Here is a 21,173-nt window from a genome sequence, read left to right on the forward strand (position 1 = left end):
CTAAGTGACTTGGGCGCGGGGCCTCCTACACTATCCAGTAGCTCCGCGATTTAGGTGTTGTCTGTTGCTACAGGTAGTGTTAACTATCCTGGTTAGTTCGGAGACCATATACACATAAAGATGTAATTTATTGTTGGGGGATTAGAGGGATGCACGTTGTCCGACTCTTAGTCATTATTTTCTGGAAGAGGAATTGCAGGAAATGAGTGTGAGCATAAAACAAGAAGTGATCACATTTTACTGTGATGATTTCTTTGTTATGTGAGTCTTATGAAACTGTAAATACTTATAACTTTGATTATAAAAATATTGGGATACATAAAATGCAACGTTGTCCCAAAAGTAGGTGATACGCTAACCATTTGCTTTGAAAGTAACTTGATCTCCACTGTGGTAGAATTATGACGGCTACCCCTTCTGTTTCGGGATCTAGGGAACTAGTAAGTTCATACAATGAAGTAACCAGTTCTGTTTTAATTCCTGCATGAGATGTAAATCTCTCAAAAAGGTAAAGTCTTTTGATCTTGTCTTTAGCACCTGGGTGGCTCAGTGGGTTAAAGCCTCTGCCTTCTGCTCAGGTCATGATTCCAAGGTCCTGGGATCAAGCCCTGAATTGGGCTCTCTGCTCAGCGGGGAGCCTGCTTCCCTTCCTCTCTCTCTGCCTGCTTCTCTGCCTACTTGTGATCTATCTGTCAAATAAATAAAATATATATTTTTAAAATTTTTTTTATTTTTTAAAGAGGTTTTTTTTTTTTTTTTAAGATTTTATTTATTTATTTTGTCAGAGAGAGAGAGTGAGCACAGGCAGACAGAGTGGCAGAGGGAGAAGCAGGCTCCCTGCGGAGCAAGGAGCTCGATTCGGGACTCGATCCCAGGATGCTGGGATCATGACCTGAGCCGAAGGCAGCCACTTAACCAACTGAGCCACCCAACCAACTGAGCCACCCAGGCGTCCCTAATATATTTTTTTTAAAAAGAGTATGATTTATAGTGTGTGATATGCGGAGCAGTTGTTGTCTTTTGCAAACAGCCTCACAATTTTTGCATTATCCAGAGTCTACTATATATATATTTTTACTTACTAGTTTTCTATAAAATTACTTAAATGAGTTCATTTAAAAAGATCTTAAATTTCTATGTAAAATGGAAAACCTAATATCTCTTGACATAACTGGGTGACATATATTAAGTTAACTGCAGTGAAAAGGAAACAGTGTTATATGATTTGACTTGCTGCTCTGTTTGCAAGTGACTAACACTGAGGCTTACTGTGCTTTTAAAAAAGATTATTAAGTGTCAGAACTGGTAAAGACTGAGATTGTTTCCTTATCAGACTGATTTAAAGATAATTGAAAATGGATTATGTTCTTATGTTTATAACTATTTAATGTCTTGCCTCTGTACCACCAGTGTCATTCCTCCCACATTTGGGGAAATAGTGGTACTGGTTTTTTGTTTGTTTGTTTGTTTTAAATTGTTTTATGTTAGTCACCATACAGTAGGTCATTAGTTTTTGATGTAGTGCTCTGTGATTCATTGTTTGTGTACAACACCCAGTGCTCTGTGCAATACGTGCCCTCCTTAATACCCATCACCCGGCTAACCTATCCCCCTCCCTCCCTCCCCCCTAAAACCCTCAGTTTGTTTCCTGTAGTCCATAGTCTCTCATGGTTTGTCTCCCACTCTGGTTTCTCCCCCTTCATTTTCCCTTCCTTCTCCTAATGTCCTCCATGTTATTGCTTATATTCCAGAAATAAATGAAACCATATGCTAATTAACTTTCTCTGCTTGACTCATTTCACTCAGCATAATCACCTCTAGGTCCATCCATGTTGATGCAAAAGTTGGGTATTCATCCTTTTTGATGGCTGAATAATATTCCATGGGAAACACTGGTATTTTTAGAAGAATTCTAGCATTTGAATTAGAAGACCCAGAGTCATTGCTGCCTGTCATTTACTGTGTCTTTGGGTTGTCACGATGTCTTTGTATTTATGTCACCATTTATAAAATGGGGATAAAAATGCCTAGCATCTTCATTGCATCTCAGGATTTTTTTTTTAAAGATTTATTTATTTATTTATTTGATAGAGATCACAAGTAGGCAGAGAGGCAGGCAGAGAGAGAGGAAGGGAAGCAAGAGCTCCCTACCGAGCAGAGAGCCCGACGTGGGGCTTGTTCCCAGGACTCCGGGATCATGACCTGAGCCGAAGGCAGAGACATTAACCCACTGAGCCACCCAGGCACCCTGCATCTCAGGATTTTTGTGAATGAAATGATACTGCATATCACTATAAGTAATAGTATTAGCACTAGTTTAATGATCCTATATACTAAGAGGGTTTGCTACTTAGGTCATGTGCTTTGGCTCCTAGCGCACTCTCTGAATTCCCAGCACTCCATCCCAAGGGAGTCAGCATCATGACTCCTGCACATATGCATCGTTACCATAGACACTCAGAGCAAATGTGACTCTGTATCTATGAATTCTTACCAGGAGACATATTTGAAGTGCATATTCTAACGATCAGTCTAGACTTAATTTTATGCAGTTAGATCTTCTGATGCGCTGCTTACATTTCCTGATATTTTATGTTTCCACATAGTTTCATTTATTACTAGAAAGACTAGAGGGAGCCTTCTGTTTCAGAGACCTCTCCTAATGTGCAGTGAATTTGGTGTACCTAGCTCATTTAACCTTTCTGGTCACCAGAGTATTATTTAGTAAATTCCTTCCCCCAGAAATTATTGCTTCCTTTAGTGGAATCTTAGTATTGGTCAGTCCTGCTGGGCTGCAAGGGAAATAATGTTTAAGACATAATAAAAAGTGTTCCTCAAGCAAAAACAAACTCAGAAATACAGAGAACAAGCTGATGGTTTCCAGAGGTGAGGGGGTGAGGGATGGGCAAGATGGGCGAGGGGGAGGGGGTGATGCAGGTTTCCAGTGACAGAGTGAAGAAGTTATGGGGATAAAGAGAGCAGCGTAGGGAATATAGTAATGGTGTTGTGATGACATTGGATGGTGACAGATGGTAGCTACTCTTGTGGTGAGCATAGGGTAGCTGCAAATCACTTATCAAATCACTGTGTTGTACACCTGCAACTAATGTAACATGTATCAACTATACTTCAAAACAATTAATCAATTAAAAAAAAAAGAGGTACCTGGGTGGCACAGTCAGTAGAGTGTCCGACTCCTGCTTTCAGCTCAGGTCATGATCTCAGGGTCATGGGATCGAGCCCTGCCTCCAAGATCAGTGCAGAGTCTGCTGGAGAGTCTCTCTCTCCCTCCCTCTGCCCACTGCTCACCAGCTCTCTCCATCTCTCTCTCTCAATGTAAAAAAAAAAAAAAAAAAAAGGAAGAAAGAAAAAGAGAAAAGTGTTCTTTACTTGTAAAAAGTAGTTGTTACATTGTTCCTTTTGACTCACAAAAACAGGTTTCTGTCTTTTCTGTAATATCCATCAAGTTTGTCATTGAGAAATCATTCTAAACTAAATTTGTTCTGAGTCACGTCCCTCTTCCCAGAAACACTTCCTATCTTGCCTTTGGGAACTTGCTTCTCCCCTTTGAAGTAGCTTCTGCTCTTTGATACAAGTCAGATACATGATTCTTTGGGGGACATGCTAGGCAGTTAGGGAAGATTGAACTGATTCGCTCCTGATTGAGTCCCCTGTGTTCATATCATCACATAGTGAGCCAAGACCTCCCTTACCACTGCTTCAGCATTCATATGATTCTTCTTGAAGTCCAAGTATAACAGTAATTCTTACATTTTCCTAACAACTTCTGATTGCCTACAGCAACTATGTAGTTTTGGTAAATAATTCCTATAAAGCCAAAGTCCCATGTTTAATTCTAGCCCTGTTGAAGACGTAGACTTTGTGGTATTTATGGGATCTGAATGTGCTAGAACGATCATTTATTTTCTGAAAGTCTACTGTGAGATCATGATGCCCAAAAATCTGAGTCTCCTGAAAATAAGAAGCCACACAGTTTGTGAGTCAGCTAACACAGGGCCAGTGAGTGAGTTCACAATAAGTGAACAAATTCAGTTTTCTACATAAAATGAATTCTGTCATTTAAATGAGTAACACCATGTTTCCCAATAGCTCACATCACCACATTCTTTGAAGCGGAAGGCCTTCCATTCCTAAAAGATTAAACAGGGGTTTTGTGGTTATCATTGAGTATCTCAGGAAGAACTTTGTAAATTAATGTTAAAGATCTAGGGAAACCTCTTGTTTTTCACAACAAACCCCATGAGGGAGATATCAGTAACATTTTTACCCCAAGCCTGTCCTGTCAGTTAGCCATGCTTTTGTTCACTGTGGTCCTGTCATAAACATCCTTTACCCTCAAATTTTTTTGAACATTCATAGTAATTGTGGAATTCTTTCTTGACTAGATGCAGTTAATACCTTGTGACATGTCATGTATTTTACTTTTAACCAAGTCCGAAAAAAATGGGTTCAGGTTTACTCCTGTTTTCATAACCTGTGTCTGTTTAGAAAACTAGTTTTTCCCTCATGCTTTTTCTGTCCTCGCATCTCCCCTTCTAGCATTCCCACACAGTGCTCTCTCAACTTTTTGACTTATGCTTCCTCAATCCCTTCAGTTCTCTACAGCTTTACCAGTCCAGAAATACTGAATGAGTTCCGTTCTCTTTTCTCACAAGGCTGCTTTTCCAATTAACTGTCCGCCGCTGCCCTGGGTGTCTTACTCCTCCCCACTGCCCTTTTATTAATAGCTGTTCTGATGTGGAGTCTTTTCCTTTTGCTTCACTTTGGTCAGTCACACAACGGCCTGTAACAGAGCCCCTCTAATATCCCATGTTTCTAATCTGAGAAGAGCTCTTCCACATCTTTTGTGGGCCTATTAAAGACATCTTAATGCAATTTTTGACAGTTATCAGTATAGATTTTCCTCAACGACAGGGTTACATGTGGGTAAATGCCTTGTAAGTTGAAAATATCCTGTTGAAAATGCTTTTAATACAACTCATGAAACAAAATAGCTTAGCCCAGCCTACCTTAGATGTGCTCAGGACCAACAGTTGAACAAAGTCCTCTGGCATAAAGCCCATTTTATGATGAAGTGTTGAATTTCTCATGTAATTTATTGAGTCCACTTTAAGTGAAAGGCAGAGTGGTCTTTGGGTGCAGCATGGTTCTGGAAGTGTACCTGTTGTCTATCGGTTGTTTACCCTCATGATCACGTCAAGAGAACGTGGTCACGAGAGAACATCGTAGGACAGATCTTTAGCCCGGGAAAAGGTTGAAATTCAAAATTTAAAGTCTGGTTTCTACTGAATGCCTGTTGCTTAAAATTGTTAAGCTGAATCATCGTTAAGTCGGGGACTGTCTGTACTAAGGTTTGAAATGTCTGGTTCCAACCACAAGTGTAAGGAATAATCTTACATAAGAAAGGCAATGAATATCTTGACATAATAAAGACATTTTTACAACAAAACTAATGTTGTTCTTAGCTGACTAATAAGCTTAACAGTTATAAATGACTTCATTCACTATTGAAAGGGATTTGTTTTGAAGTGTGATTCATTTTATTTTATTTTTTGAAGCACGTCCAAAACAGCATATTGTATAAAGTTATCCTCAAAATATACTAATTGATTCTGTTGAGCTAGCACATTTTCCTGTGGTATGTACTTTGTTTTGGTGTTCACTTCCATTATAAATAATAAGAATTATAGAAATGTACAAAAATAGGCAAATGCACTTGTAATACCACATTTGACTAGTAATAAGAGGAGCTTTATTTAAATATGTATCAGTAAGACAGGGTTAAGTTGCTTAATTCATCTGATGTCTATGAATGTAAATACATTGTTGCATATATTTATATTTTGGGGTGTTTTTTTTTTTTCCCTTTGTTTGACAGAGAATGGATAGATTTCTGGTAGGGAACTTTATTATGGTCAGACCTCATTACTGTCAACATTCATTCATGTACTAAGTAACCTTTCAGAAATTAGCCCAAGGACATTTTTTTTCATTGAACAGTTCGTTATAGAAATAGTTGGTTGTTCCTCCTAGTTCTGCCTTCCTCCAGCTCTTTTCAGTTCCCATTTTCACCACTTCGTTGTTTATTAAAATTCAAAAATCGTGAAAAACTTTTGTCTTGGGAAATGCAGCTGAATTTATTTTGGGAAGGACAGTGAAGTTAAAAGAAAATCAATTTCCTATAGAATTTATTTAATCATATTTTTCTTTTCCCCTAAGAGCTTTGATAAGGTAGGCAGTAAAATGTGACAGTTTATAGACTTCACAAAGATGGATGGAATATATAGTTCCTAGGAATGGTAATGAAATGCCTACATGATGTGAGTTTCTCCATCTCTCTTAAGTCATGCTCACCTGAATTGTTCCTGTGATGTGGAAACGTTGGGGTTTGGAGTGAATTGTCAAGAACAAATTCTTGAGACATCTTCAGTGCAAAAAGATGGTTTTATTAAAGCCCAGGGACAGAACATGGGGGCAGAACGAGCTGCCCTGAGGTTCTGATAAGTGGCCGATTATATACTTTCAAGTTGGAAGGGGATTAGGGTTATTGTAAGTCTCTAAGGAATTTGGGAGCAAGGTTTCCAGAACCTTGAGGGGGCTGTCTGTTGTTAGGGCAAGGTCATTTATTATCGTCTAATTAAACCTTACTGTGAGACCCTTCAGATGTCTATCAGCGGGCCATATGCTTGGAGGATGATTGCTAAGATATGTCTTGGGGGCATGTAGAGATAAAGGATGTTTCCAAAGGAATTTTCATATGTTAAAGGAGACTTACAGGATCCTGGAGGTTGGGCTAATGTTAAGCTAAGAATGCCATTTGCCCTTAGCAAACAAAGTATTAATTGTGAGCCAGTAGAGGTCCTAGAGGAAAGTCGTTCCAACTGTCTGGGGGAAACTTGTCAGGGAAGCTGTAAGTTGTAAAGAAATTTAGTTTTTTTTTCTTTTGCCTTTGTTTCCCACATCACTGCACTAAAGTAGGGCAAGTAAAATAGAAAATAAACCTATAATAACATTTAGTAAATATTTGAATACAAATTAATGTTTAACATAAGAACAGTATCAGATATTTGAACAAATTTAAATCACAGTTAATTATTTTAGGAAAGAGAAAAGAGCATGCACTTCCTCCTAATATTTCACTTTGGTCTTTAAAGATGCATTAAAGGGCATTCAGAGTAATCAAAACAGTTCACTTCAGAATAATAAGCATTCCTTGGTGGTTTCATTATTAAAAAAAAACCAAATGCTCTTATCCACATTTAGAAGATACTATAAATTTTACAAATATTCACTGGATATTTTCTTTGCGAGGTGCAGGACATTATTTAATTATTAAATAATTATTAAATATTTACAGTGTGTTTATATTGTGTTGGCTCTTTGGGAATATACCAAAAACAAACAAACAAACAAACAAAAAAAACCCAAAAACCAACTCTGCTCTATATATGGGAACTTGGGCCAAAGGTAGGGTGGGCTGAAATTCTGCCCTTCTCATTTTCCAGCCTATGACTGGTTTTGTAAGCTCTGCAAGACTTGTTCTGTAGACACAGATATCTTCCTGGGTCTGTTTGAGGTGAAAGAGGGTGTTTCTCTGGTTCTCCAACCCATCTTTATTAATAATGGATCCCCATTGTCAAACAGAAGAAAGAAGGAAGGGAGGGAGGGAGGGAGGGAGGGAGGGAAGATGGGAGGAGGGAAGGAGGAGGAAAAGAGGGGAAGGGAGGAAGAGGGGGAACAAGGGAAGCAGGAGAGAAAGAAAATCAAATAATCCTTTGGCTAAAAACTAAGAGATTCAAGTATCTTAACTTCTCATTGGTGAAATGAGGCATGCATACTTAAAATAGTTATTTTCCATAAAATTGTTTTTCCTTTTTTTTCTCCTTTTCTTTCTCTGCCCCTATTTTCCCCATCTTTTTACTTCCTCTACCGTCATTACATCCTTGAAAGAATACCTTCTCAAACCACAAGCAGAATGGGCAGTTGAATTTCTCATGATCACTGAGTTGTGTTGAGGACCTCTTCAACCCAGTTTCTAATGGTTGGTAGAAAAGCCGTACATACCAGAGGTGCATGGATGGTTCAGTGGTTAAGCATCTGTCCTGGGCTCAGGTCATGATCCCGGGGTCCTGGATCGAGCTCCACATTGGGTTCCCCGCTCAGCAAGGAGCCTGCTTCTCCCTCTGCCCTTCCCCCTGCTTGTGTTCCCTCTCTCACTGTGTCTCTCTCTGTCAAATAAATAAAATACTCAAAATCTTAAAAAAAAATCTTCAAAATAAAAAAAGACCAAAAAAAAAAAAACCACCCATAAATAAAATCTTAAAAAAAAAAAAACCCATACACACTGGATACTAATTTATATTACCTCCCAAATATGCTGTAATTCAGTATTTTTACTGTTTAGTTTGGTCTTTATTTACTTTGTTGATTCTTGGTAATGTGAAGAATGATGCCCTGTTTTTACATAGTACTGTAAAGTCTCATTGTGATCAAGGGATGTATTTATATATTGCTGTCTTAGGTGAGTTAGCCAGCATCTGTCTAGACTTCTTTCCCAAGTTTCTTGACATTTTTCTGAGTTTTGTTTCTACTTTGATTACAGAATCTCATATTCCGAAAGAACCCTTGATGAACATTTATTGTGCGTATTTATGGCTGAAACCAAGAGGGATATAAAGCTGAAATTTACACAAATGTAGAAGACAAGACTGTTATTTTTTGAAGTCTTTAATAATTTCACTAATTATTCAAGGTGTATTTTAATTATCACATTTGTCAATACCATGCTTTGTATCTGTATTTAATAGTTTTGGATACTCACAAAAATGCTTAATTATGGAGGAGATAGAATTTCTTTTTTTTAAGATTTTATTTATTTATTTGACAGAGAGGGAGACAGCCAGAGAGGGAACACAAGCAGTGGGGAGGGAGAGGGAGTGCTGAGCAGGGAGCCTGACATGGGGCTCAATCCCTGAAGCCCAGGCTCATGACCTGAGCCAACGGCAGATGCTTAACAACTGAGCCACGCAGGTGACCCAGAGGTAGAATTTTTACACACAAGGAAATTATTACTTAAATAAATTGACTATTTCAGTAGATGGACAGCAGATAATCAGCACAAGGACTTAAAGTCATTTCTACTATGTTCAAATTTAATGATTTTGCCAGCTCTCACCATATTGGGTACTATGAAGGAAACCAAATGAGTACATAGGTTACTACTAAGCCACGAGCTACCACCTGTATTAAGAGTCCTAAAAGAGAAAAAAGAAAGAAACAGTCTCTCATGGGATAAAGTAAGCTACAGAAGACTTTCTGGACAAACTAAATTTTAAATCAGGCCTGGAAGGAAATAGTGGGTTTATGGTGGTGGATGAGATGATTGATATAGACAAAACAAGCAGAACCTAGGAGAAGGTAGCAAGAATGTGTAGAATCTTAAAGGGTCATTATAAAGACGCAGAGAGGCTTTGTTCCGAAGTACCCATCAAGGTGTAAATGGCATTGATAAGATTTTGTGTCCTAGTTTGGGTTATTTTTCATCTAAAGTGTGATAGGTAATTTGTCTTAAAGGCTTTTTATTCGTTCCTGAAATATTGACTAGAATTCACCCTTGAAGTCAACTGGACCTGGAGTTTCCATTGGGGAGATAAATTTGATTATATATATAATCAAATTATATATATATATATATATATATATATATATATATATATATATAGTCTTTTGTCTCTTTTTTTACTTTTGCAAGTATTGGTTTTTGTGTCTTTTAAGGACTTTCTCCATTTAACCTAAGTAATTGAATTTGTTGACATTAAGCTGCCTTTATTTCTATTTTCTGTCTTTAGGATGCTTTTCCCTTTTCATCCTTAGTATTCATAATTTGTATCTTCTTTCTTTTTCTCCAAATCTACTTTAATGTTTAAAATTTCATTGATTTTTTTTTCCAGTTGCCTTTCAGATGTCTGTTTCATTGCTTTTTTGCTTTTGATTTCCTTTCTCCTACTTCAGTTTTAATTTGTTCTTCATTTTTCTTGCTTCTTGAAGTTGAAACTTCAGATTTTTTGCTTTGGGGATTTTTTTTTTTTGTTAATAAAAACATTTAAAACTATAGATTTCTCTTTGGGCACAGCTTTACCTGAACTCCACAGATTTGGATGGATGGTATTTTCATCATCTTTCAACTCAGAAATGTTTTTAAATTTCTCTTGTGATTTCTCCATAGGTTAAAGTGTATTTTATGTTCATCATATAAATGTTTGAATGTTTTCCAGATATCTTTTCATCTTTGACTTCAAATCGAATTCTTTTCTGGTTAGAGAATATATTGTTATTGTTTTTATTTGTTTGTTTGTTTGACAGAGAGAGGGAGAGCACAGAGGAAAAGGGAGAGGGAGAAGCAGACTCCCCACTGAGCAGAGAGCCTGATGTGGGGCTGGATCCCAGGACCCTGGGATCATGACGTTAGCTGAAGGCAGATGCTTAACCGACTGAGCACCCAAGGGCCCCTTTTTAAATTATTTTAAATTTGTTAGGACTTGTTTTCTTTTTTGTTTTGAGCCTTCTTGCTTCATGCCCATGAGCAGTAGTAGGAAGAGTGCATATCTTGTTGCTGTTCTGCGAATTGTGGTGTGAAAGTCATTTAGGTCAAGTTGGTTGAGAATTTCTGTATCCTTCTGATTTTCCGTCTTTGTCAACAATGGAGAGAAGGATGCTGAAATGTCCAACTGTGACTGTGGGTTTGCCTGTTTATTTCTTCTTTGAATTCTCTCAGATTTTGCTTCATGTATTTTGAAACTCTGTTCCTAGAGGCAAACACATACAGGATATTTCTTCTTGATAATTTTATTGATGAAATATTCCTCTTTATTCCTGGTAATTTTCTTTCTCTGGAAGTCTACTTAGGCTGATACTAATAGAACCACTCCAACCTTCTTGTGACTGGTGTTTGCTGAGAGTGTCTTTCCCACATTTTTTAATTTTTTAACCTTTCTGTCTCTGTGTACTTAAAGTGTGTTCTGGGGGCGCCTGGGTGGCTCAGTCGGTTAAGCACCCTACTCTTGATAACTCAGGTCATGATCTCAAGGTCATGAGATTGAGCCCCATGCCCAGCAGGGAGTCTCCTTAAGATTCTCTCTGTCCCTCTCCCTTTGCTTCTGACCTGCCACCCCCACTCTCTCTTTCTTAAAAAAAAAAAAAAAAATAGATAGATAGAGATAAAGTTTCTTTTGGTGGAGAGTCTATAGTTGGGTCTCACCTAGATAGAGATAAAGTTTCTTTTAGTGGAGAGTCTATAGTTGGGTCTCACCTTCCTAAGCCATTCTGACAGTCAAGATACAAAACTTGTGTATTGAAGGGGCGCCTGGGTGGCTCAGTGGGTTAAGCCTCCTTTAGCTCATGTCATGATCTTGGGGTCCTGGGATCAAGCCCTTCATCGGCCTCTCTGCTCAGCGGGGAGCCTGCTGCTCTCTCCCTGTCAAATAAATAAATACAATCTTAAAAATAAAATAAAATAAAATGGCTTTAAAAAAAAAACTTATGTATTGAATATAATGATCAGAATGGTTACATACAATTCTAGCATCTTATTATTATTTTTTTTATTTGTCCCATTTGTTGTTCTTTTCTTTCCTCTGCCTCTGCCTTCTATTGGATGTGTTGAGTGTTTTTAAGTTTTGCATTTTATCTCTGCTATTGGTTGTACTGTTTTATAATTTAGTGTATGTCCTAGGGTTTTTAACATATATCTTAGTTTACCATAGCCTCTATTCATGTACATTATGTCCCTTAACATAAAGAATATTATGAAAGCATATTTTCATTTCTGTCTTCCATCTTTTGTGCTGTTTTTGTGATACACACATTTCCTCTCTGCCTCTGTAGTGAACCCCATTACCTGTTGTTCTTATATGTACTTTACATGGTCAGTTATCTTTTATAGAAATGAAAAGATGAGAAAACAAAGGAAAAAATCCCTTTATTTCCCCTGCAAATTTGGTTCCTCTGGTGCCCCTTATTTCTTTGTACAGATCCCAGTTTGCATCTGTATTATTTTCTTTAGCCCCAGAAACTTCCTTTGTCATTACCTCCCCTGGAGGTCTGCAGGTGAAGAATTGTCTCAGCTTTTACCTGAAAAAGGGTTTCTCCTTCATTGTGGTAGGACATTTCACTAGTAATGGAATTCTACGTTGAGATTCTTTTCCCCTCGAGACTTTAAAGGTGTTATTTGATGGTCTTGTGCTCGCATTATTTCTAACTGGGGATCTTTCAGTCCTACTCAATATGTGTTGCCCTGTATACATTATGCCCGTTTTCCATCTATTTTTAAATGCTGCTCCTTATTATTGATTTTAGCACTTTAATGATGACATACTTTGATATGGTTTTCTTTGTGTATTTGGATATATTGAACTTACATCTGTGTGTTTACAGTTTTAATCAAATTTGGGAAAGTTTCTACCACGTTCTCTTCAACTGTGTTTTCTGTTCTTCTTCTGGGACTCCAACTGCAATTACTGTTGTCCCACAGTTCACCGATTCTCTATTCCTTGTTTCTTTTTCGTCTCTGTTCTTCATGGCACAAAGTTTTGTTTTCTTTTTTTAAGATTTTATTTATTCATTTGAGAGAAAGAGAGAGAGAGCATGAGTCAGGGGGAGGGGCAAAGGGAGAGGGACGAGCCCAAGGATGTTGGACTCCATCCCAGTACCCTGGAATCATGATCTGACCAGACAGATGTTTAACCGACTGAACCACCCAGGTGCCCCACAGCACATAGTTTTTATTACTACGTTTTCAAATTGAGCATTCTTTTCTTCTGCATTATGTAGTCTGCTCTTAATCCCATTCAGTGAATTTTTCTTTTCAGGTATTGTATTTTTCAACTTGTATTTTTCAGTATTCTACTTGGTTCCTTATAGCATCTTCCCTTTTCTCTCATCATATTCATGTTTTCCTTTAAAATTTGTCTCCTTATAACTATTTTAAAGTCCCTGCCACTTCCTGTCTTTCATTTCTGTTTGTTTTTGTTGATTGGCTTTTTTCTTCTGGTTGCAGATCACGTGTACCTGCTTCTTCACACGTCTAGTAATTTTTTATTGGGTGCTGGATATTTTGATTCTTACAGTTCTCTATGTTTGGATTTTGCTGTTTTCCTTTTAAAGCATTAAACCTTGTCTTATATAGGCAGTTAAGTGAATCAATTTGATCTTTTGGAAGGTTATTTTTTAGGCTTTTTTTTTTTATTCTTTAAAATTTTTTTTTTATTTGAGAGACAGTAAGAGAGAGCACTCGAGCAGGGTGAGGAGCAGAGGGAGAAGCAGGCTCCCTGCTGAGTAGGGACCCCCCTCCCACCCCTACACCCTCTACATGGGGCTCGATCCCAGGACTCCAGGATCACAACCTGAGCCGAAGGCAAACACTTGACCAGCTGAGCCACCCAGACACTCCCTTTTTAGCTTTATTAAGATGGTTCTAAAGTAGTCTTACTGTAGAGCTAGTTAAGCCCTTCTGCTATGGCTTTAATGCTTCTGCTGTTTCTACAGAATGCCCTGGACGTTCAATTCACATCACTGTCCAGTTAGAACTTGAGTATCTCTGTGCACTGAATGTGCAACTTCCTACTCAGCATCAGACTCCAGGGGAATCTCCATTATTATTCTCTGCTTAATGCCCTCTCTGACCGTGCCCCCAAATTTTAGCTGCCTCAGCCTCCCCAATTCCTATGTCTGTCTTCTAACCTCAGTGAGATCACCATGCTCTACTTGGTTACTACCTTCCTGCTCAGCAGCCTGGGAAATGCCTCCCTTTCAGCTCCAGGGATCATTATGGGGTTACCTTATTTGTTTCCTTACTCTTAAGGATCACACTTCTATGATGCCCTTTCTCAGATGACCAGAAACATTGTTTCTACATATTTTGTCCAGTTTTCCACTTTTTCAGTGTGGGAAAAGTGTTTCTAGTATATTTATTTCATTGTGGGCAGAAGTGGAAGTCCTTCCACATACTGATTTATGTATTTTATTTTATTATTTTATTTTATTTTATTTTATTTATTTATTTATCTGACAGAGAGAAATCACAAGTAGGCAGAGAGGCAGGCAGAGAGAGAGGAGGAAGCAGGCTCCCTGCTGAGCAGAGAGCCTGACACGGGGCTCGATCCCAGGACCCCGAGATCATGGCCTGAGCCGAAGGCAGCGGCTTAACCCACTGAGCCACCCAGGCACCCCTGATTTATGTATTTTATATATTATGTATGAAACAGATGAATTCATTTTAATTTTAAAAATCCAAGAGTATTATAAATAGAATAAAATATGGTAGTCCCCTTACCTCTCCCATCTTATTTCGTGTCACTCAACAGAGAAACCACTTTTAGGAGTTTGATGTGCATCCTTCTGTTTTCCTTTATGTACTTATATCCATTTATATACACATGTTCATGCAAATGAGAGGTAGACATATTTTTAAAAGTAAGTAAAGCAGTTCTGTAACTATTATTCTGCAATATACTTTTTCACTTGATAACGTCTTGGAGATGGAGATCTTGTTATTAAAATATATATCAATTTTTATTTTTCTAATATTAGCCATATATCCTACAGAATGGTTTTCCTCTAATTTATTTAATCACTCTACTCTTAAGTCTTTAAGGTTTTTCCTTCTAACTTTATGCTGTTATAAACTGTATTTTTAAATAATATGTACAGTAACTTTTCCAGTGGTATTTCTGTAGGAGAAATCACAAAGTTTTCAAAGAGTCTGTCTATAAATTGCCTTTCTAAACAGTTTTTACATGTTTATATTACTCCTAACTAGTATGAACCAGGCTCTTTGAAGAAATTATTGATTCTAGATCTAGAACAAGAAATGTAAGAGATAAGTCTAGAATATCTTATCACAGCAGAAAGCAAGGGAGGTAAGCAAGATTACTGTGATGGCGTGAAAAGATACAGAATGCCCTTTGAAGGGACTGCCATTAGTCAGAGATGGGACAGTTTACCAAGCAAAGAACTGCTGGACTGAAAAACATTAAGTATGTTTAACAGACAAGAATCATAAAGATGCCAACCAAACCAAACCCCAAACCACATTGCTCACCTTGGAAGGGAGCTAGGGGATGGCATTCTTGAGTACTGGTAAGGAGAAGAATTGCGTAGTTACCTTCCTCTAACTGTATGACCCTATTTCAAAGTAACCAAGTAATTAATGAGAGTCATTTCTTTTTATTTATTTATTTATTTGAGAGAAAGAGAGAGCACGAGTGGGACGGGGAGGGGGAGGCAGCTGAGGGATAAGCAGACTCCCCTCTCAGCAGGGAGCCCAATGTGGGGCTCCATCCCAGGACCCTGAGATCATGCCCTGAGCCCAAGACAGATCCTTAACCTACTGAGTCATCCAGGCGCCCCGAGGGGAATTTCTTTATAGAAGTCTACTAATAAATGAAAAAGGAATAACAGAACAGAATCAGTCTACCAAAGCTATAACCTATATTAATTAATTGAAATACAAACCCTAGAAAGTGATCATCAGTGGCTTCTAATAATCTCAGGGAAGGCACGAAGACGATGCATTCTGAGAAGAGGGTGGTAGCTGACAACACCGGACCCCACTGATGATATGTTAACACTGAAGAAGGAGAGACCCCCAGCTGTCATACGGCAACCAATATGGCAGCTCTTCAAGAATCGAACCTGTTCAAGGCCCTCGATCTAACTCCCTGTTTATAGGACAAACAAGAGATAGAGGAACTTAGTAAATGACATCTCAGGGAAGCTATCATCCAAGTCTAGAAATTCTAGAAATTCTATAAGATAAATACTCCTTGTTTCTTCAGTAAGTAATAGTCAAGAAATAAAAAGGATGGGAAGCTTTTAGAGATTAAAAGAGAAAGGTAGGAAATCTCACCCAAATGTAATACGCAGACCTTGTTTGGATCCTGGTTTGAACAGACCAGCTCTAAGGACACATTGGAATCATCAGATATAATGATGCCTGGATTCTAGATGCTATCCTGGAATTGTGAATGTTCTATATGTGATATTTGTGTTGTGTTCCTGTTAAAAAATAGTCCCTCTCTCTTACTTACCAGTGAAATGTTAGAATCTGTGCACTTGCTTTTAAATCATCCTGTAAGGGCTTAAAAGGGGAGCGTTGGTGGCAAATATTTATGTTGGATGATGAGTACAGGGGGTTATTATAGTATTTTTTCTACGTTTGCGTGGGTGAAATTTTCCATTATTAATTTTTTGTTTTATTTTTAAATTTTTTTTTAAGAAGTCATCTCTGTGCCCTACGTGGGGCTCCCAACTCATGACCCCGAGAACAAGCGTCCTGACTGAGCCAGCCAGGCAGCCCCTGAATTTTTTAAATTGGAAAATAAACTTAGCAGTAACAGACCAGGTGAAGAGAGCTTCATAAATCGTTAGGATAAGTGAGGAGCTTTGCAAAGTTTCACCCTAAATATTTGGAGTATGTCTGTACCTACACACCTGCAGAAAAGGTATCCGCAATCGGCAGAGAATTTATTCAGTGTGCTTGCTACTGTCGATCTGAGCCCCCCACGTGCTTATCTTGAAATGCGCATGAGTCTCACCGTTTCCAACACCCTAGAGAGATCTTTGCGGCAAAGCTAACGCCGTGTGTTGGGTCAGACTGGCTTCTCACTGCAATCCTAATATCTGTTTTCCAGGTACAGCAGGTGCAGACTGTGCAGCAGGTCCAGCATGTCTACCCAGCTCAGGTGCAGTATGTGGAAGGAAGCGATACTGTCTATACCAACGGAGCGATGTAAGTCGATACGTGGGAGCCGTTTTCATTTCCCCCAACAAAGTCAGAGGGAAACACTGGGTTTGCCGACACATCCTGCTATTCCCAGATTGTTTCCTTGTTTTCATGGTAATTTTTTTTTTTTTTTAAATTTTGTTAACCAGATCAGAGTTATTGGAATGAGGCTTCTGTGTAGAGATTTGTCTAGGTTTGTGACAAATGGGCACTGATCTCCACCTTAGTGGAATACTTTAAATTATGAAAACTATTATGCTTTTTAAGGGTTTTCACTAGGTTGAGAAAAATGTATACCCCTTGTTGGTGATTTCTATATCTTATTAATAACCTGTGCTTTTTGTTTTTATAAATAAGATGAATTTGTGTGTGTCTTTGTCTGTGAACTACCACAAAACTAGTACATTTGTTCCTTGTGGCATTTCCTGAATGAAGTTTCGTGTCCGTAAGAGTACCTGATCTCCAATCTTAATTTCCTGCTGAACTTGCCTTCCCCCTGCCCCAACTCATCACCTCCGCAGCAACAATGTATATTTGTAGAGTTATACCAGGTGTGTTTTTTAGCCACTTTGGATGCAATAAGATTGGGGATGTTATAAGAGACTAAGAACTATTACAGGTCACCATGATTGTTTTCATTTGACCATGTGAGGTTTTGCTTGTGATCTGCCGGGTCTCCGAGTTTACCGGAAATGAATTCAAATTCTCTCATTCTCTTCTGCCCACCACCTCCCTTCAGCGCTGGTGTGTCCCAGGTCCGTATGTTCTGCTTTATCCTTACTGCACCTTCTCTCTCCTTGGGCAGTGTCATAGAGTCCCATGATCTCGACCTGTCACCTCCATGAGGGCTGGAATTCTTGTCTCTCGCTATAAGTCTAACACCAGAAGAGTGCATGACACACAGTCAAAGTTCAGTTATGGTTACCTATTGTTATTATAACCAAGCCCTTTGGAATCCTCCCTTAACTCTGCACGAGTTTTATTGTCCTGATTAAGATACTACTATTTTGAGCTTTTGATGATTCTTTCCTGGGAAGTGGGAGGACGATGATCTCACTCTTATTAGGCTGTTGTGAGGATTTGAGGAAATATCTTTTCAGCAACTCATGCAGGGCCTGGGAGACAGTAGCTGGCACCAAACTGAAAGCTCCTCCCTCGTCCTGACCCTTCCCTCCTTTCTCATTGCTTTCGGTCACTGAATCCATCTACATTCCCACTGCCTTTAAAACCCCCGTTACCTATAGAATACAATTCACCTCCCCACCTTGGCATTCACCCGCTTCCTACCTCTCCAGCTTCATTTTCCACTGTTCTAAGAACAACCAACTTTGTACGGGTTTCCCCAAATACTGCCCTTTTGTGCCTGTTTTTTGGACGTGTGGTTTTCTCTGCCTTCCCAGTTCCTTACACCGAGCCTCGTGGGATCTCTGTAGACCGAGCTCCCTTGTCTCCCCGCCTTGTGCCATGGACCCTTGGCTCTCTAGTGTGGTTAATTTGCCCTTCCCCTGTAGGATAAGGACAGCACTGGACCCTGACTTTCACTTCCAGCGTGGTGCTGTGAATGCTTACTCTTACATCTCTTACTAGCAAGAGAACATCGTTCTCTTGTTTTATTTACAGCGAGTTAGGAGACTGGCACACAGTAAAGGGCCAATGAGTTTCTGTTGCTCCAGTGAACCCAAAACTCTTTACATATGTTCAACACACTCTGAATATTTTGTTACCTGTTTGTTGTGTAGGACCGGGGCCTCCTGGAGTCTGCTTTTAGAATCTCTACCATAAACCCACACTACGGTTGGCATTTACACACAAAAAATAGATCCACCTGCCACTTGGAGTGGCATACTATCAAGGAAAACATAATGGGTTTCTAGATGCTGCTAGAGATTATATTGTCATTTCATCCTTGCCTGTGGTTTCTCTGTCACGAGAGCCCCGGAGTAAAGCCATTATATACTCTGCCTTTGCTCAAGCGTGTGCCATCTCCTACCTGGTTTGTTCTTCCCGTTTAAAGGCATCCTAGACAAAGCCTGAACAATTCAGCCCCCTGCAGCGGAGGGCTGAGTTACACTCTACTGTCTGTTACTGTAGCATTTCGTCTTACGTGTATTACAGCGTTCTATCAGCAGAGAATCCCAGAAAATCTGACAAATAGAAGTTTGAACAAAGTAGAGCTTTTATTTTTTCAGGTCACAAGAAGCCCAGAGGTTGCATGTTGTGCAAATCATTAGTACTCCATGGTGCAAATGTAAAGTCAGCCTTCTTAGAGAAAACCTTACAAGCCAACATACAGCAGAGGGAGCATAACTGGACTGGCCACACCATGGAAATGCTCCAGTAGATGAAGTCTTGCCTCACAGAGTTCTGCATATTTCTGGGAACAGGGGCAGTGAGCCTTTGTGGGCTGCATAGTAGGGAAAAATGGCTTTCTTAGAAAGGGAGGAGTGGGTGCCTGTCGTTCTCAGTTCCATCAGCTTCTTCTTCCATCGGGATTAATCAGTTCTGCTGAGCCAGGTTGGAGCCAAATGACCAAAAGGTAATAGGAAATGAACCTTTAGAAACATCCAGAACCGTGCTTCCTTTTCTGCCATGGGTTTCACAGCTCGGGGATGTTAGAGCCAAGATTTTCTGATAGGTTGATGAGATGTCTGCTTCGGTTGGGACCATCGTAGCTACATTCCAGATGGGAAGAAGAGGATATGTGTATACATGCAGATATGTGTACACATATGTGTGTATCTGGCCACGAACATGCACACAGAAGCTTTCCCAGATGCCCCCAGCTCCCTTTAGCTTCTCTCTCTTGAGTATAACCACATCACAAGGCAGTGGTTAGCTGCAAGGGGACCTGGGAACGCTGGTCTATAACTTCCATGTTTACGGTAGAAAGCAGCAGGGGACAAAGGGCATTGGAATGGGTGTTGAGACAGTGTCTATCCTCATCCTTCATCATTGGTCCAAGGCCGGGCAGAGAGATGACTGGTGTGTGACTTTGTCCAAGATATACTGCCTGCTTCACTCTCATTCATCTATGCCATGGAGGTGGTTAGCTTTTCCAAAAGTGCTTTCTGTAGCATCTTATAAATAGTAAACACTCTGTCAACTTTAGCTATTGCTGTAAAATTGCGTACTACAAAAAAAAAGATTAAGTACTATAGTTCTTCTTTTAATTATTTCCTGCTCCTTTTGAGGACCTGAATTCTGCCTATTGCCTCGTGCCTTTTTAAACTCTTTGGCCACGGCCCTTGGGGTCTCCTGTACCATAGGCAGATGTGAGATCACTTGCAAAACCTTGGGAAAACAGCATTGCTAAAGTTGACGCTTTAGAACGAGAGAGCCCATTTAAGTACAGAAATGATTCCAAGTAAATATCTCACGTCAACATGTATTTGCTCTGGCTCACAGTGTCTGTGTATTAGATCATGACTAATGAGTTGTAGGTCGTGAGTTCATTTGCCACAAAGTCCCAATAAGCTTTGATCCGATCTGTGTGGGCCTGGATCGTATCCTCATCTCCAGCCGCTGGGGCCACACATGTGTGGAGAGAAGATACCGCTTCAAAAGCCTTTCATTAAAATTTCCATTCCAGTGCAGTTTTTGACCAAAGATACTGTAGCAGCACGTTCATATTTACTAAAGAAAAACTGTCTTGTCGTGAATTATCCTCACAATTGTGGCAGGTAGAGGACTATGAATACTGATTCTCAAATATAACAAACTTTTTTTTTTTTTTTCCCCCTGATCTTAAGCTATTTCGATCTTTCTGTGATTTTGGAGGCTGTTATTTGACTCTGTACAATGTTTGTCTCAAAGGTTCACTTGAGAGGTCTTATGTTCCCTCTTTTTTTTTTTCCTTCTTTTTTTTTAAGATTTTTTTTTTAAATTTATTTATCTGACAGAGAGAGATCACAAGTAGGCAGAGAGGCAGGCAGAGAGAGAGGGAGAGAGAGAGGAGGAAGCAGGCTCCCTGTTGAGCAGAGAGCCCGATTCAGGACTCTGTCCCAGGACCCTGAGATCATGACCTGAGCCGAAGGCAGAGGCTGAGCCACCCAGGCTCCCTGTTCCCTCTTTCTCTTTAATGCACTTCCCTCTGTGTTAGGAAACAGTCCTCCCCATTCTCGAGTCTGGCACGCTGAAGTCTTGTGCTAGCTAATGCGGATCCCTGACCTGGGTCTCAGGGCGATTCCTACTTCTGTGCGATCATCGAGGCTTTTCGCTAATGACACTCCCAGAAGACAGGCATGCCGGTCTTTATCTTGAACCTTCGAGCACCCGGCATCTGCCCTCACAACCCATTCACGCCTCGTCAGTGCTAGTGCCCTGATGCTCCTGTCCCCGGCGTCCCCATGCCGTGTCACCAGGATGCACAGGG

The 21,173-nt window shown here is 39.6% G+C and overlaps 1 protein-coding gene across 9 annotated transcripts in view; it reads left to right on the forward strand.

The window, feature by feature from the left end:
• The window catches only part of RFX3 (regulatory factor X3), a 290,084-nt gene that overhangs the window by 154,837 nt on the left and 114,074 nt on the right, over window positions 1-21,173 (forward strand). For all 9 annotated transcript variants that reach the window (XM_047699486.1, XM_047699480.1, XM_047699483.1 and 6 more), the window contains one exon: window positions 16,710-16,807. In XM_047699486.1, the coding sequence (XP_047555442.1) occupies window positions 16,710-16,807 (98 nt within the window). The remainder of the gene's footprint in view (window positions 1-16,709; window positions 16,808-21,173) is intronic.

Source organism: Lutra lutra, chromosome 13 (assembly GCF_902655055.1).
Source record: "Lutra lutra chromosome 13, mLutLut1.2, whole genome shotgun sequence".
NCBI lineage: Eukaryota > Metazoa > Chordata > Mammalia > Carnivora > Mustelidae > Lutra > Lutra lutra.